The sequence below is a fragment of the Trachypithecus francoisi genome, unplaced genomic scaffold (genome assembly GCF_009764315.1).
Source record: "Trachypithecus francoisi isolate TF-2019V2 unplaced genomic scaffold, Tfra_2.0 Lachesis_group1, whole genome shotgun sequence".
Taxonomy (NCBI): domain Eukaryota; kingdom Metazoa; phylum Chordata; class Mammalia; order Primates; family Cercopithecidae; genus Trachypithecus; species Trachypithecus francoisi.
Window position 1 is genome coordinate 176,462,003 of NW_022681454.1, and position 18,420 is coordinate 176,480,422.

An 18,420-nucleotide genomic window follows, 5' to 3' on the forward strand; every position below is an offset into this window, starting at 1 on the left:
AGAAGACCATAAAGGGTTGTCTTGTGGTCTAACTAAAATTAGGTTGCTGGCAACATGGATGGAACTGGAGGTCATTGTGTGAAGTGAAATAAGCCAGGCATAGAAAGTCAAATACCACATATTCTGGCTTATGTATGGGAGCTAAACAAATGAATGAGTAGAAAGAGGAGAATGATAGTTCTCAGCAAACTAACACAAGAACAGAAAACCAAACACTGCATGTTCTCACTCATAAGTGGGAGCTGAACGATGAGAACACATGGACACAGGGAGGGGAACATCACACACCAAGGCCTCTCAGGGGGTCAGGGGCTAGAGGAGGGACAGCATTAGGAGAAATACCTAATGTAGATGACGGGTTGATGGGTGCAGCCAACTACCATGGCACGTGCATACCTATGTAACAAACCAGCACATTCTACACATGTATCCCAGAACTTAAAGTATAATACAATAAAATTTAAAAAAAAAAAAAGAGTAGAATGATGGATACCAGAGGCTGGGAGGGCACTCAAAATATGTACGACTATTATATATCAATTACGAAATTAATGCATTAAACATAAGCCTGCTGGATTGGAAATGTCAGTTCATGTAGATTTTATATTTGTATCCCCAGACTGCCTAAACTCATCAAACTTCGATCAGTCAGTAGAATTAAATAAATTTGAAAACCATATTGCTCAATAAGGGGGAAAAAAATGGTCCCTGATGATTGGATCCAGCCCTATGTGGCAGGAAGTTTGCATCCTCCTTGTAAATGGTATGCATAGGAGACTTGTACCATTTGGACCTGGCAGTCAGGACCTTCTTTCTAACACTGTATTTGTTAGAGCAAAGGAAGACAGCTTGAAGAACAAAAGGAAAGAGAAGCAGCCACCCTTTATATTTCTGACTATTTTTCCTCGTCCTCCCCCCAGTATGACTTCGTGGAGCTCCTGGATGGCAGCAGGCTGATTGCCAGAGAGCAGCGGAGCCTGCTTGAGACGGAGAGAGCCGGGCGGCAGGCGAGATCTGTCAGCCTTCATGAGGCTGGCTTTATCCAGTACTTGGATTCCGGAATCTGGCATCTGGCTTTTTACAATGACGGGAAAAATGCAGAGCAGGTGTCTTTTAATACCATTGTTATAGGTAAGAATAATCTTCAAAGCCCCCTTTTCCAGGCTACAGCCTAAACACTGTGTTTAATAGAAACTAAATTATCTGTACCAATTTGGGGTAATTCCTAGGGTGTTAAAGCCCAGGTAGAATATGAGAATTATTTTTGAACCGTTTATTTGTGAATCTGTAACAGACTATGAAGCACTGGGAGAAAATATTATCCGGAATTACCTTGGGAGAGGAGAATACATCATGAAACACTTTGAAAATCTGCATTTGAAGTGACAATGCTTTGCTTTACTCCTCATATTATCTAGCGTAAATGAAGATCAAAGTGACACCGTTTATCTTTCGCAAGAGGCAGGCTATACAACAAGTGTTCCTTCTTTCCCTTTTCTTCAGAGTCTGTGGTGGAATGTCCCCGAAATTGCCATGGAAATGGAGAGTGCGTTTCTGGAACTTGCCATTGTTTTCCAGGATTTCTGGGTCCAGATTGTTCAAGAGGTATGCAAGTTAGATTCTTTTCTTAAGCCGATATAAATAAGCTGTAGAAACACAAGTAATTCCGAAAACTACCGAGACAGGAAAGAAAGGGGGGAAACCTGGCGAATTGCTTGTTCCAGCGATGTGCCTTTTCTTTCGGAAGCTCGCTGGAAAATGTGGCTGTAATTCTTGTCGTGTCTTGTTTCACAGCGGCCTGTCCAGTGTTATGTAGTGGCAACGGGCAGTACTCCAAGGGCCGCTGCCTGTGCTTCAGCGGCTGGAAGGGTACGGAGTGTGATGTGCCGGCTACCCAGTGTATTGACCCGCAGTGTGGGGGCCGTGGGATTTGTATCATGGGCTCTTGTGCCTGCAACGCGGGATACAAAGGAGAAAATTGTGAAGAAGGTAAACATGTCAATATTTGCAGAAGTCTGTTGTTGTCTTCATAAAGAAACAGATTATATGTGTAATCTTTAATTTGGCCAATCTCTTTTGTAGGCTTCCTTTTGAAAGCAGTTTTGAAAAATCCATATTTATGAATGCGTTGTCTTATTAACACTTCAACTAATAAAAAGAACAAACACCGAAGGGCCTCTCTGCTCTTTTTCAGCAGCGTGAATCATTCCTTTTTTTCACTCTGAGAAAGCAAGCAAACCTCGTACCTTGAAACTAACAGCAGACTGTTGGATTTTATTTTTCTTTTTATAGTTTTTTACATGGATGCCAGCTTCTAAATCTAGCATTTTGACTTCTCTAGAAAGACAGAATAGTACACAAAATATGCTACTGAAAAGAAATGTGACATCATGGATTTGTTCCATAGCTGTGTACGTGTAATGATGAGGGTCCAGATACCATATTGTAAAGTGCAAGTGAATTGTTTTTTCAGAAAGCAAAAAAGCACCATTTCCGTTCTTCAATCAAATTGATTTTATTGATCTGCACACACAAAGTAATGCAATTAACTCTCTGGAATTAAATTTTCAGGCCATTGACCCTACAAGTGTAAAGTTTTATTGAGTCAAATTGCTAAATTAAATCTCGTCATCTAAAGCACATTAAAGTGAATTAAGAAAGAGAGTATGCAACTCATTTATTTCTCAAACAGTGTGAGGATCCCATACAGCTGTCAGTACTCAGTGGTCACAGATTTTGTTATAGAGAAGGCAATACTTACTACTCTGTGATTAGGCAGAACAGAGAGCAATAGTCTGAAACCTCAAGAGTCTATGTGTGTAATTCAGGAAAATTACAAATCCTTGCAAGAGTCTCAATTACCTAAATGGCACTAGCCTGGTTCTTAATGCTTTATTGTATTATAGTTCTTTGCATTTTCAGAAACAGGTTCTTGAAAATGGTAGATAAATATTTGATTATCCAAAGTGTTCATATAAATGAGATTAGGATTTAATTCTTTTTCTGCATGCACTATGATATCTTCTGGATTTAATAAAATCGTTCTTTTCTTTACACCAGCTGACTGTCTAGACCCTGGGTGTTCTAATCATGGTGTGTGTATCCATGGGGAATGTCATTGCAGTCCAGGATGGGGAGGTAGCAATTGTGAAATACTGAAGACCATGTGTCCAGACCAGTGCTCTGGTCACGGAACATACCTTCAAGAAAGTGGCTCCTGCACATGTGACCCTAATTGGACTGGCCCAGACTGCTCAAATGGTGAGGTTAATAAATGCAGTACAATCAAGTTGCTTCATACTGATTAGCTAAAAATGATATTTTAATTTTTAAAAGCCTCTTTTTAAACGTAATACAAATTTTAGTAAAGTGATTCTTTGTGGAAATAAATATTAAAAGTAATGATATGTAGTTGCCTTATAAAATAGAAGGAACCATGCTTAGCCAATTTATCATTAAAATTTCCCCTTTAGTATTATGGGGAGGAGTAAGCTTTCATTTGCATAAGATACCGTGTCTTCTTAACTCTGAATTTATGGAACTACTAATCGAAACTAACCTCTCTAAAATCTTAAGTATAGCTTGGGGATTTAAGCACGTTATCTTAATAAACAGAGAAGCCTCAATTTTAAAAAATCATTTGACAATATAAGGATAAACATGATCACAGTAAAAAGTATGCATGTATAGATATTATGATATGTATAAATGGTTCCACACTGAGTTTTTAATCATAATAATAAGGTTATAATAGAAATGGTATAAGGTAATTTTATGCAGTCAGCCAAGTTGTTATTGAGTATTGTGTGGGATTGTGATAGGCCCCGTAAGAATAAAAGACTAACGAATCGTGTCTGCCCTCTACAACAATGGCTTTCTAATTTTTTTGACCTTGAACTATCACCTTAAATACTTTTTTGCATTATGACCTAGTGTAAGTGTGCATGCACATCCTCACATAATTGAAATAAACATTCTACAAAGTGATACATGCTGTTTTTTTTTCAAGCCTATTTTATTTTTTTTCAAATGTTGGTTGCAGGCCACGAGCTCATTCCATGACTCCTAAGTTCCAGTTTGAGAAGATGCCATTCTAGTGTGGAAGATTACAGTTTAATTAGGGAGATGAGATGAATACATATGAAATAATTCTAAATCAATATATTCTAGTTTGATATTGTATTGAGTGTTACATGGAATATTATGCTGAATTCAGTGGACATTCAGAGGAGTGATTCTGAATGAGTCTTCGAAGTTTTCAAGGAGACTTGGATTACCATTCTCTGTTTAACGATGGTGGCAGCCTGGGCAAGGGTATAATTTTTGGCCAGGTGAACAGTATTAGAAAGTACTTAAGAGCATGGACTGTGAAATCAGATGTGTGGATTCACATCCAATCTGTATTCCTTAAGAGCTATGGGACCTTAGGCAAATTGCTATATGCCTCAGTTTACTCATCTGTAAAATCATGGGACACTCTTCACAAAGATGCTGTGGGAATTACTTGGAATAATGTATATCACATACTTAATACAAAGCTTGGCTGATAATAAATTCTAAAGATCGCTTCCACCACCATCACTGCCATAGAACATCCCTAATCTGAAATTCAAAATGCTCCAAAAATCAAACGTGTTTGCGCACCAACATGATGCTCAAAGGAAATGCTCATTGCAGCATTTCACATTTTGTCTTTTCAGATTAGGGATGCTGCACTGGTATGTATTCTGCAAATATTATAACATCTGGAAAAGTTTAAAATCCAAATCACTTCTGGTTTCAAGCAATTTAAATAAAAGATTAACGAAGATGAAATTGTGAGAAATACCATTATATTCAAGGGACAGTGAAAAAGTATTTGGAGGCAAAAAATTGGATTGGGCCTAATTATGGGGAGTACGGTTTAGAAATGATAGTTTCAGGCAATGGAGGATTTACCAATAGCAGTAATATGCCCAGTAAGACAATGAGAGTATTGTTTTTGGAAAACTGTCCAAAGTCAGAGAGCATGATTTGTGAGACTTTGATGGTGAAGAGACAAGCTGGAGGACTTTCCCACAAGCGTGAGGTGATGAGATCATGAATTCGTTTGGAGTCAGTAGAAATGAAAAAGATAAATCTGAGGGACATTTGAAAGGAAAAGCAGACAGGACCTGCTGAAAAAGACACAGTAGAGACACATGTTGAGAAGAGCTGTAAAAATGAAGCAAGGATAATTGGTGCTAATGTTAATGTCCCTGAATGAAGCAAGAAAGTTGGAAAGGGTGAGGCTGATTGAAGAGGCAGGACGTAGGGAGGCAATGGAAGAGAAGTGAGAAATAGAAAAGAGGATGAATTCTGTTTGGATACTCAAACTAAGCAAAACTACACAGTTCATCAAAAGAAGAGGAAAAGGCCGGGCGCGGTGGCTCAAGCCCGTAATCCCAGCACTTTGGGAGGCCGAGACAGGCGGATCACGAGGTCAGGAGATCGAGACCATCCTGGCTAACACAGTGAAACCCCGTCTCTACTAAAAATACAAAAAAACTAGCCGGGCGAGGTGGCGGGCGCCTGTAGTCCCAGCTACTCGGGAGGCTGAGGCAGGAGAATGGCGGGAACCCGGGAGGCGGAGCTTGCAGTGAGCTGAGATCTGGCCACTGCACTCCAGTCCGGGCGACAGAGCGAGACTCCGCCTCAAAAAAAAAGAAGAGGAAAAATGAGAAAGAGAAGCAGGGAAGAGAGAAGTGGAGGAGGAAGAGGATGATTATAGAGAAGGACAAGGAGAAGAAATGAGAAAGAAAATGAATTTTACTAGCAGTGTAGAGTGAATAAAAACATCCCACTTAGATTAAATATAAGTCTTGGCTTCAGTGAAGGGGTCTATCTACTCTCCTGCCCCCTTCTCTAAGCCTGTTTAACAGTAAGTGGCTGAGAACAAGAACTCAGACGCTGAGCTGCCTGGGTTCAAATTTTGGATGGCCATTCACTAGCAATATGACGTTGGGCAAGTTATTTAATATCTCTGTGCCTCTGTTTCTTTGTATGTGAAATGGAGATAATTACAGGACTACTTTATACAGTTGAGGTAAGGCTGAAATGAGTTAGTACGTGAAAAGCACGTAGAATAGCACCTTACACAGTACGTGCTCAGTAAGTGTTAACCACTAATAGAGGTAGTAGAGGGTGGTGATAGTAGTCACTATGGTGGAAGTATTCTAAAGGCTAATCATAGTTTGTCATACTTAATTTCTCATCAATTCAGAGGAGCTTCCACATTAAAGTAGATTGGACATGGTTCCCCAAATGTGAAATGTATGAAATGCAAATTGTTTCCTCTATTAGTACAATCAAATGGCATAAAACGACATGAAATATTGTGCTGAGAAGCTAATTCACATGTTTATTTTTAGCAAGAAGTAAAAAGGCTAGTAATTTTTACAAATTGCTGTTTCCTGGCCTTTCGAGAACCTTGGGTGACATCTCTGCTGCCCTCTGAGTCAGTATCAGCATGACAGATTTCTCTGCTACTCTTTACCTCCTACAAATTGAATCCTGGAAGCCCAGAATAACAAATGTTTCCTATCAGCTAATTGATAATATTCATGAAAATTTTCTGTTGAACTCATATACTACTGAGAGACAAGTTTTCATCCTTTCTCCTTCCCATTCTGATTTTTGTATGAGATGAGTTTTCTTCCTCCTTCCCTCCCTCTCTTATCTCCCCTTCTTTCCTTCCTTCCTTCCTTCCTTCCTTCCTTCCTTCCTTCCTTCCTTCCTCCCTCCCTCCCTCCCTCCCTCCTTCTCTTCTTCCCCTCCTTCCTGTTTTATTCACTCTTCCTCATCTTTTGGCCCATACACCTCTGGCTCACTTGAGGAACCGGAAACTTTGGTGAGAAAATTCACATCTGCTAGAGCAAATAACATGTATAGAATAAATAAGAGTAAAAACACAAATTGGGATCTGGATTAGGGAAGGCCTGGAATGTCTTATTAAAGAGGTTTAGGGATATTACCAGCAAGCAACACTTATCCAGCATGAGTGAGTGGTATTATTTTAAATAGCACGTTAACTTGTTTTGTCCTCTATTCGTAAAATATATTTTGTAATTACATATAATTTACATATAAAATAAGCATTTAGTGTTTTCTGTTGAGTTTTTACCTATACTAAAAAACCCTTTCCACAAAAAGTATCCAATTAAATGTTACAGAGATAATTACTTCTATAGTGAAGCTACTTGGTTCAGGTCTCTTATGCCTCCATCAGTAAAACAGCATATTAAGACTAGCTGTAGAATAATACTTGCTTGAAATACTGTCATTCAGATTTGCTTCCTACAATTATCCAAGTCGGAAAGGAACAAGCACAATAGCCCCTTTTTTCATATAAAGTTATTATAGTGTATTACCTGAATTATTTTATAAAGGGTAGTTTGTAACTGATACTAAATAACTCAAAAGTTAATTCAGCCCTCTAAATAAAATGATACTGCTATGAATTGGAAAATATACATATAAATGTTAATTAAAAGATTAAATTGGCTACCAAAAATCACATATCATTCTTTTACGTATTTAGACTGAATTTTTTTCATGCTGCTGTAATTATTTTGGTAGTTGAAAATCTAATTTTACCTGTGTACTAAATGACTGTTTAGTCATAGAGAACAGAGATCTTTATCCTATTCATCTTGATATCCTCAACGCAAAAAAGAAACTTCACATGTATTCAACTCTCGATAAATAGAGTAGCATAATGAATACAATACTCCATTTTTGAAGAAAGTAATTATAATAAGTATAGAAAAAATCTTTATGAAACTTTGCTATTAGCTGCAGAAAGACAGAAAACTTACTTAGAATTAATAGTAAAGATCTCAAATATGCTTCCAGTCATGCTGTGAAAATATCTGGTCTTCTGTGCCTCAAATTTATCTGGTTATTGCACGGTTCTCATTTAAAGCTTATAAAAGCACTGTTATTTTACATTTGTGGCTTAAAGTTTACAAGCAGTATAATTCTGAATTTCTAAGTGAATCCTAGAGGAAAACACTTTACTCACTACCTCTTCTGTTGTTGTGGAAATGACCTTCACATATCTAAATTCAATAAGAGAGTAGACTTTACACCGGAAGAAACATTTGGTTAAGCTGCTAAAAGAGAATAAATGAATTATTTCCATCTGCAAGTTTATAGGTTTGAAAGCAACAGGGCTTTCCTCTATCTTCATCAGCAGTTTGTTCATTAATTAGCCCTTCAATTCCACTTCAATTAAATTAACTCTAATTAATAAGTTCATTACAAAGATTGACGCACCTTGCTCAAAGCTAGTGTGCTAAATGCTGATAAACACCATCACCCTAATGAAAAATTGATTAGATTGAATAAAAAGGGGACCTCAGAAAGAAACCTCTCACTTCTGGAGCTGGGTTGATATTATGTTGCTCTGAAGTTAATCAAACTATCTTGGATCTCTTAATCAAAAATTTAATTCAAAGGAGATAGAAAATATTGCCTGAAAAAACCTGTGTGCTACCCTCTTCCAGTTAATAATCCTGGGTGTTGTTTATAAAAAATATTACAACTCTCATAGTGCCTTGATAAGGTGTTTAAAGTTAGCCTGTGAGATAGAGAATCACGTGTCTGAGCAATGTTATTTGGGGAATGAATGGGAAAAACAGAACATGTGACTGCATAAACAGCTACTATTTTTTAACCAAAAAAAGGTTTAGTACGTTTTCTGTTTGTTAGAAATGATTTTAGGTTTTTATTGTTCAGTGCTTTATTTTTGCAAGAAAACAAAAACTAATCAACAGTCTTAGAATTTCAGGGGTATTACCCCAAAAAACTATAGCTAACTTTAACCTTATATGTAAAGAGTAAAAATGAAATAACCTTCAAAGTTTCTTTTACCTTTCCCTCCCCCTGTCTCTCAATTGGAACTAGTTAAAGAAAGCTTTTAAGAGAGCTTAAAAAATTTTTCTTACACATCTGAATTCTTTTTAAAGAGCTAACCTGGTATAACATTTGAAGTCATGTGGTAACTTGTGCTCTTTTCAGTAATTCTAGGAATTGAAAAACTTTGTTTTTCAAAGGAGAGTCAATTATATGTATTATTAAACTGGTTTTGTACTGTGGACTAAGAAATTTGTATCTGTCAACAGTACAAATTTACTGAATAGGAAAAACAGTTTCCTTTTACATACATGTCTGTGTCAGAAGCAAGCTAATTTACTTACCAAAGTAGATTCCTCTTAGTGAAAGCTTTTGAATATTTAAAACATTTAAATGTGGCATTAGAAATAACCCCTTTTCAAATTCTTACCTTATGTATGAACCCCAAGTCCTGTTAGATACCTGAGATGCTGAAATATTTCATTAATTTGGGGGTGGGGATATGGGGACCTGTTTTCTTGGTGATAGATGTATATAAACATGACTACTCTCCATATATGTAATGTTTTCTATATAAAGTATTATATATATAAAGAAATTATTTCTAGCAATTGTCATGTGTATTTTATGCGTGATTAGAGCAGCATGTAAAAGTAAACGATGACTAAAGATGTAGAGTTCCACCACTGATAATTTCGTAGTAGTCAGTGCTGAAATTTACTTAGCATACAAATACTTTTGATTTCTTTTTGATGATTTTGTGTTTCACTTGAACAAATGTGAGTGGAAGATGGAGCGCTGCTTATTAATTCCCCTTCTCCCTCCCGCTACCCTTCTCTCCTGTCTTGCTTCCTCTTCCTCCCACACAGAAATATGTTCCGTGGACTGTGGCTCACACGGCGTTTGCATGGGGGGGACGTGTCGCTGTGAAGAAGGCTGGACGGGCCCAGCGTGTAATCAGAGAGCCTGCCATCCCCGCTGTGCCGAGCATGGAACCTGCAAGGATGGCAAGTGTGAATGCAGCCAGGGCTGGAATGGAGAGCACTGCACTATTGGTAGGCTCACTGCACGTCTGTGTCTATCTGTCCCCCTCCTCCCAGAGAAGAGCCCCCATAGTCGGCTGTTTTCAACTTGGAAAAAGCCTGTTCTTTGCATTATTTTTTACTTGTCTTTCTTAACACGAAGTTATTTTTTAAATAGGTTGTCATTTTATGATGGCAATTCAGTTCTTTTTAGAACAGCTGTCACAAGTATGAGGTTTAAACTTTTATTCATTGGTTTTGGGGATGGCCACATAAATGGACTCACATAAAACAGACTTAATGATTTATTTATAAGTGAAGTTTTATCAGATCTTGCTTCTTGATGTTCCATATTGTCATTGTCATTGCATTTCTTAATAGCAGATTTTCCACTTTAGAAAAAAATGCTTTAAAATTTTTTCACATATATGGCCTTATTGGCTGCTGTAGTTTCCAGAATTGTACTTGCCCATATCTTGAGTCTCTACAAAAGAGGTTTGACTTTTTTATGACTTCGTTTTGTGGTATCATGAGGAAATAAAGTAGAATAAAATGCACAAATCTCACTGCTTTTAAACAAACCTATATGGTTAACACTTTTTCATATGTGATGACATTTGTGAACATCTATAGGTTAAATAAAACCATCAGATAGATGTTTCAGATCAAAATTAGTACATAAACAATCAAACTAGTACATAAAACAATCAAAAGCTAGTACATAAACAATATTTAGCGTAGATACAAAAGTATCCAAAATATATATGTCATATTTTCAAGATACTCAGTGTCATTGCTTTTACCATTTGTCACTAAAATTAAAATGTCTAATTTTAAAAATACAACAAAAGTATGTAATAAATTTCTACATCACTTCAGTGAAAGTATACAATATTAGTTATAAATGGCACAGTCCTACCAAAATTTCAGAATTGGTGGTATAGTATTTCTCCACATTGTTTTACATTCCTAGGGTGAAAGTTGATAAATCTGTTGTGGGGAGTGTCAATATCTTTTAAAGATTTCTTCTTCTGATGTATCTGTGAGTATTATGTACTTCGCTTTTTTGCTTTTTTGGGTAGCCAGGAACTTTGTCATGGGAAAATTGAAATCACATACGTCTTATCAAGTGTCACAAGTGTGTTGTTATAAACTTCATGGAAGGTTTTTTCTAGTCTTATTGCCATCCTTGACATCTGTTTCAAGGGTCTCACCACACCCCCACGCTGGTGATCTTCAAGAAGAACTCAGAACCCAGAGGTAGTTGTATCATGGCTGTAACGTGTCACAACCAGAAAGAAAAAAAGACCTATCCTGCAGAATCTGCAGAAATCCATGCACAGCCTTCCCACCTTCCTTCTCTCCCACCGGGAGAGGTCACGTGTAGCATGCTCCTTTTCCCAGCAGCGAAATGAATCCATAACGTGTGCAGTATTTCTGCCCAGGGAAGCCTGTTCGAGACTTAGAGCAAACTTGTCCAGCCTGTGGCCTGTGGGCCGTATGCAGCCCAGGACAGCTTTGAATGAGGCCCAACACAAATTCATAAACCTTCTTAAAACAGAGATTTTTTTTTTGCAGTTTTTTAGCTCATCAGCTATTGTTAGTGTTAATGTATGTTATGTGTGGTCCAAGACGATTTTTATTCTTCCGTGGTGGCCCAGGGAAGCCTAAAGATTGGAATTCCCTGACTTAGAGTCTAAGGTTTTTACTGGGGCTGTTCTAGGAGGTATCCTCTGTCTGCCACAACCACCAAAATCCCAACTCTCCTAAGAAGAGTGGGTGTGGACAAAATAACCTTATCAGTGTAGGGGACATCCACATTTCCAGATGCCAGCCAAGGGACAGCCCGCCAAAATCCTGCGAATCAGACCCGCTGTTAGCTCTTAATTGCACAGCATCCTTGGAGCTTCGCTTGTTGAATTGGAGCTTCCTGCCTACAGCTGGGGAAACATGTATAGTTTCTGCTGAAATCAACAACAGGTGCCCACAGTCATAGCACTTGCACAGGGCTCGTACCCACTGATGTGGCCTTCCCCTCCCAAAGAGAGGCCTTCTGGGGCAGTGGCGGAGGTTGTTCATGTGAACTACATTAAGGCAGAAAAAAATTGATGAGCAGGATTTGTGTATCCTTTTGTGACCATACAAGGGACAATGCATTACCTCTATAACCAAACAGCTCCATGTCCCAGGTGCCAGAATGCCTATATACCAGAGGCAGGGCGGGAAAACTATACCTCTGATCATATTCCCTCATTCTTTGTGACTCCACCACCCGATACCCAATCAGAAGAAGTGAATTGAGTCTCGCTGAGGGAGAAAAGTTATGATCTGACTGTATGTATCTTAGGAAGTACAGCAAACTCATGTGTATAGCTTTGAAAACCAGGAAGTGTACCAAAAAGTTATCCATAGGCAGATTTAACTTACCAACCAATAGTTATTCACCAGATCATTTTAGTGTTGTTCTCAGTGGCCTTGGTATTATTACACGGATAATAGTTTCCCGTAGATGAACTGTTCTTGAACAAATTCCTAGTTGTTTAGGAACAAACAGGATTTTTGTTAGCAGTGGGTCTTTGTATTACAATTTAATAAACCCTGCAATAGTTCTTAACAATTCCATTTTCTATTATTTTCATTGATTCTGTTGCTTTTATACTCCATATGAGTAGCAGTGTGGGAAATAAGGGACCTGCTTCATTTAAAAATAAATCTTAGATGTGAACCTTTTAAAAGATGCAGAGTGCCTTTAAAGCATTTTCTGCTCTTTTATACTAATAAGATGAGTTATTTCCAATTTTGGCATACAGAGATCCAATTGCCTTTCCCCTGTTTCCTTACTAGCTGTGTATATGCCCACCATAGTTTCCTGGTTAGGGGGTTGGGGCCCTAAGTGGCCCTAAGAGGCCATTTGTGAGCCACAGATTAAACACCCAGGAAACTGGTGTGTTTTCTCACCTGGGATGGTTACTGTTCTTGCATTTTCTCTCCATTTCAACTCTTATGCATCTGGCTGAAAGAAGCTGCCACTTGATGAAAGAATGCTCATAAATCAGCAAGATTGTTTTCTTTCTCCATATTATGTGCCATCTCATTGAATACCAAACAGAGAGGTTAATTGCAAGAGAAATGGAGGAGAAAGTAAACAGAAGCAAACAAAAGTTCCCACTAGAAAGCTAGTCATCTTACTGTCTTCATAAACTCTGTCCATGCTTTCATGAAAACCATAGGCATTTTGAGAGTAAAACAGCCTATGAATTTGAAGTGTTCACTGAATGCCCTATCTACCTGAAAGGATTCCATTCTGATATTTTTGTTAGAGTATTCATATTTTCCTCTCATTATGAATCGTGTGTTCAGCAAATTAGACATATTCGTCTGCAGGTTCGTCGTCCCAAGTCCTCCTTTCTTGGGTTTCCCTTTGATTAGTGATGCATGCAGATGGAAAATGATACAAGGAGAAATCTACTTTTAACAATATTGTGATTAAAATAGATATTCTCCTTTCCTCCCCGTAAGGCATTCATGATTATAAGACCCTTTAATAAATAAAGAGAAAGAGAAGTTACATGATTAAACCACATCAAATAAGCACCAGTACTTACTGCTAAAATGATTTCATAGTAATAGCACTGATACAGATGCTCCACTACAAAAATACTCTCTTTTATATGTGACCATTCCATATAAGCTTCAAAGGATTCTATTCATGTGCTGCCATTGTTTTTCATGAGGCAGGAAAGATGTAAAAATATTTAGAGAATTCAGAGACAAGTTAAAAATATATTAAATGTAATGAAATGTTTTTTAAATAATAGTTGACACAATAAGAATATTATCTGGCTATCTCTATGGAAAACTTAAGCAGTTCTGTAATGTGAGAGTTGAGGTAGGTCAGAGAAATTGGGCTTCTTCTTGCTTAGAAAAAGAGAGAAAATCTCCTATGGGAATTTTCCATCTATGGCCAATATTAGTTTCCATCCAGGCCAATTATATATGAAGTAAATAACCTGGGCAATGATAAATACTAAATACCAAATTTTGACAACTGCTAACCTATCACTTTCACAAGAACTATTCTTTTTGGTATTTGTGGAAGAGATTTACCCCAGAAGTCATTCATTTGTATCCCAGAGAATTGGAGGCTGTAGATGAGATCGAGATCACAGCAGGGAAATGACTGAATAATGTATTTGATTGTTATCTACTATGGAGGGTTGTTGTGAAGGGAAAGAAGGCTCAGCTCTCTGTAGACAGGCAAGTTGTCTTCTGGAGGCTGATTGGCATTTTCCATTTATCCAGGAGACAGAAGTGGAGAATATGGGTTTATATTGTATAAATGTTTGTTAGATGTGATGAAGAACCTCGGGTCAGAAAGCATGTTTAAATCCTGGAACATGCTACTCAAGAAATTTGGGAACCTCCCAAGTAATCATAGTATTGTTAAAGCTTAATACTATGATTACTTAGGTGTGAAACACTGGAGGTTTTGTCAGTTCTTTTTGTTAGCTTAAGGAGTATTTTTAGAATGGGAGTTTTTTTTTAACTTCTCTCCATCCATTATCCTAAAAGATCAAGTCTCTTGTGTAGTAGCCCTATTTGAAGGACCCCTCGAGGTCTCTTGCAGTTCTAGGATTTTTTCACTGTTGATAATTTCTGCTTTATTTGGAAAACTACTAGATTTAAACATGGGTTCTCTTTTTATCTCTATGTCATTTAACTTTTGTTTTTGCTTTTCCTGTGGCATTGAAACATAGCAAGAAACCATCTTCACTTTTTCAGATCACTTGGGGTTCGTTTTGTGGGATGCTCTACTTTGCATGCCTCGCTTAGTTTTTATTTGTTAATTAATTCATTTATTTGTCCAGTAAGCAATTACTGACCATCTCTTCTGTGATACTAAGAACGATTTCTTACAAAACTCAGGGTAACATAAATAGAAAAGGTATGGGCTTTGATATTTTAAATGAAATGTTTATAAGTCAGTTTTACAATTTATTCACTATAACTGGTGTTTTGTTTTGTTTTGTTTTGTTTTGTTTTGTTTTGTTTTGTTTTTTGAGATGGAATCTCACTCTGTCACCCAGGCTGGAGTGCAATGGCGCGGTCTCGGCTCACTGCAAACTCCGCCTCCTGGGTTCAAGTGATTCTCCTGCCTCAGCCTCCCAAGTAGCTGGGGTTACAGGCGCCCGCCACCACACCCAGCTAATTTTTGTGTTTTTTTAGTAGAGATGGGGTTTCACCGTGTTGGCCAGTCTGGTCTCGAACTCCTGACCTCAGGTGATCCGCCCACCTCGGCCTCGCAAAGTGCTGGGATTACAGGCATGAGCCACCACGCCCGTCTTTGAACTTGTATCTTAACTGTTCTCAGCCTCAGTTGAGTTTTTTCCCAAATGTAAAATGGCTGTAATAGTACATATATGAGATTTTGAAGCAGAATACTGTAATGTTTAAGAGCTTTGGGAATTGGAATTCTTTCCTTACCACTGAGTGACCTTGGGCAAGTCATTTAACCTGTTTTATATGAAATGTGAGTATTATGTACTTCATGGGATTGTTAGAATTAAATGGAATACTAGAATGTAAAGCATTTAGCAAATCGTGTTCAATAAATTCAAGTTTTAATTTTGTTATGAAGTATAAATGAGACAAAGCACAACCCAGAAAATGTTTTAGGTGCCAACATTCAAAAACAGGGACAGCAGAACAAAACTCCTGTCCAGGAAATTTACTTTAAAGACTTAATGACATTTCCATTTTATTATTATAAAATATAACCTAGTCTCATAATGGACATTGTTTAACGAGATATTTATATGTTTGGGTTAACGGTTTGAGAGTTGGTTTTATTTTTTTTTGTTTAATTTTCATTTATTCTTTTATTTTTGAGAAGGGTCTCACTCAGTTGCCCAGGCTGGACCACAGTGACACAGGCATGGCTCACTGCAGTCTCTGCCTCCCGAGCTCAAGTGGTCCTCCCACCTCAACCTCCCGAATAGCTGGGACCGTAGGAGTGTGCCACCACACCTGGCTAATTTTTTGTATTTTTGTAGAGAAGGGGTTTCTTCATGTTGCCCAGGCAGGCTGGTCTCACACTCCAGGACACAAGCAATCCACCCGCCTCAGCCTCCCAAGGTGCTGGGATTATAAGCATGAGCCACCGTACCCAGCCGAGCGCTGTTTTTTAAAATCGTGATGATGAAAGAAAGGTGGAGGATATTGATGTATTTTTCTTCTAGTAATGTCTCAAGCACAGAGTTGTTTATTGAGCTACATTGATTTTCGTGTACTTTTAGGCAATTCAAATGGAAATGTAGCCTAGGGGACATCCTCATTCCTTTAAACTACAAAAGACCAGCTATTTGTTTTTATTCTAATTCTCAGTACATTGGGAAACGAGATCATTAATGATCACAAAGACAGGCTTTGTTTGCTCAGACAAAACTTACACATGCAGTACTCAGCATCCTCTGTTAAACACCAGGGTTGCTCTTGGGCTTTGGGATGCTGAAGATTAGAAACTGAAAATGAAATGCACACAGCTGGGGAGGTATTTTGGAAACAATATGGGGTGGAAAGAGAGAAAGATCAAAACTTTTACTGATACAGACAAGCTTAGGCTTGGTGTTCTAATTCTTATCTCAGATAATGGTGAAAGAATAGTATTTTAATTGTTAAAAAGTAGGTGACAAATTTGAAAATAAAATGACCGCTCTGATAAATGCTTCACTTAAATTGCAAAACTCACTATTCTTCGGCACTTTTGCAGTGTTTCCCAAATTGAGCATCACATCCAAAATAAAACAACATGTAATTCTAAAAATGTCTTTTTAGATTTTAAGTTGCACTTTGTTGATAATTTCCGTTAACAGTGGATATAGGACACTACATCATGCCCACAAATGGCTGTTCTGGGAGGCATTTGGCTTCACATCAGTCGGTGGTTGGTAGTGGTGACGAAAGGCAACCCTTCGCCAAACTACCAGCGTCCCTGACCTTACCAGAGACTGGTTTACTGTGAAGCTGGTGAAGCATGAATGTCAGGGTTTCATTTGCACCGGCCCCTCCTAAGATCCCACAAGGGGACACCGTGGGTTCAGGTGTCATATGTTAATATAAAACTTGCAAATCAGCTGACTTCTGACTCTTCACACTCCAACTTCCTTTTCACCACACTTTTCCTCGTGCAGATGGCATTGGGGTGGCTGTGGGCATTGTGAGAATTCCGATAAGGAGAATTTGATCTGGGGGTACATTTAGTTTAGATTTAATGGGATATGCATATGAGATGTGAAATCACTTCTCTCTCTGGTTGTTACTGCTAGCCACCTGGGAATCTTCCTGCCTTCCACTGACTCACCTAGTGACACGAAAGTACAGGGTCAGGGAGTAATTAGATGAAGATATGACTTTGTCCTGTGGAGCTTTGCACCAGAAGCAAGTAGGTATTGGAGGAGAAATAAGGTTTGAAGTGTATGGAAATGGAAGCTAGTCTGGAAAATTCCTCGTGTCATCAAATACCTAAAATGCCTAATTAAAGCAGAAGTTTTCTCCTACCAGGCGTGTACTTGATAATAGAGTTTATGTAATTATAAACATGCCATCGCTTTTCCTTTTAGATGAGTACTTCTCCTTTGAGTATTTATCAGAATTCCTGTATTTGTAGGGTATAACTCCGTAGCAGTACTGCAAATATTAAGTTCAACGGTGTGTGAAATCACATGTGTTACGCATCCCACAGTATCACTGAATCACATGAGTGCACCAGAAAGTCTTGTTTATGTGACATGAAATACTGACATTGCAAAGTTAACATAAAACTCAAAATATTCTGCTGTGCGAACATCACAACAAAATAGTTAATGAGTATTATCAACTCAGCATATTTAAGATCAGTTTATTACACAATGAAAAAAAAGCCTTTCCAAACTTGACAATAATGGCACAAATTTACATGACATTACCAATAACAAATTTTGAAATCAATTGGACTACTACTGATAGTTTTATCAATAATGAAAAGTAAACTATCGCACAGAATATAGACTGAATTATCTTTCTATACTCTGTATAGAAAATATTACAAAAATCATTGTCATATAAAGAGGCAATTAAAGAGTAATTATAGCCCAAAAATATAGGAAAAATGTTCATTAGAGGCATGGCAAGCACTGAATAAAAAAAATGTGTATGGGGTCAGGCACAGTTGCTCATGCCTGTAATCCCAGCACTTTGGGAGGCCAAGGTGGGTAGATCATGAGGTCAGGAGATCAGGACCATCCTGGCTAACGTGGTGAAACCCCTTCTCTACTAAAACTACAAAAATTAGCTGGGCATGGTGGTGCATGCCTGTTATCCCAGCTGCTCAGGAGGCTGAGGCAGGAGAATAGCTTGAACCAGGGAGTCAGAGGTTGCAGTGAACTGAGATTGCCCCACTGCACTCCAGCCTGGTGACAGAGCGAGACTCCGTCTCAAAAAAAAAAAAAAAAAAAAAAAGCATATGGTTTCTCTGATATTTGTGGTA

At 38.0% G+C, this 18,420-nt stretch overlaps 1 protein-coding gene across 1 annotated transcript in view; it reads left to right on the forward strand.

Annotated features, from left to right (window-relative positions):
- Positions 1-2,998: 2,998 nt before the first annotated feature.
- The window catches only part of TENM3 (teneurin transmembrane protein 3), a 117,574-nt gene continuing 102,152 nt past the window's right edge, over positions 2,999-18,420 (forward strand). The window contains exons 1-2 of the mRNA XM_033215751.1: positions 2,999-3,261; positions 9,744-9,929. Coding sequence (XP_033071642.1) covers positions 3,015-3,261; positions 9,744-9,929 — 433 coding nt within the window. The 5' untranslated portion in view covers positions 2,999-3,014. The remainder of the gene's footprint in view (positions 3,262-9,743; positions 9,930-18,420) is intronic.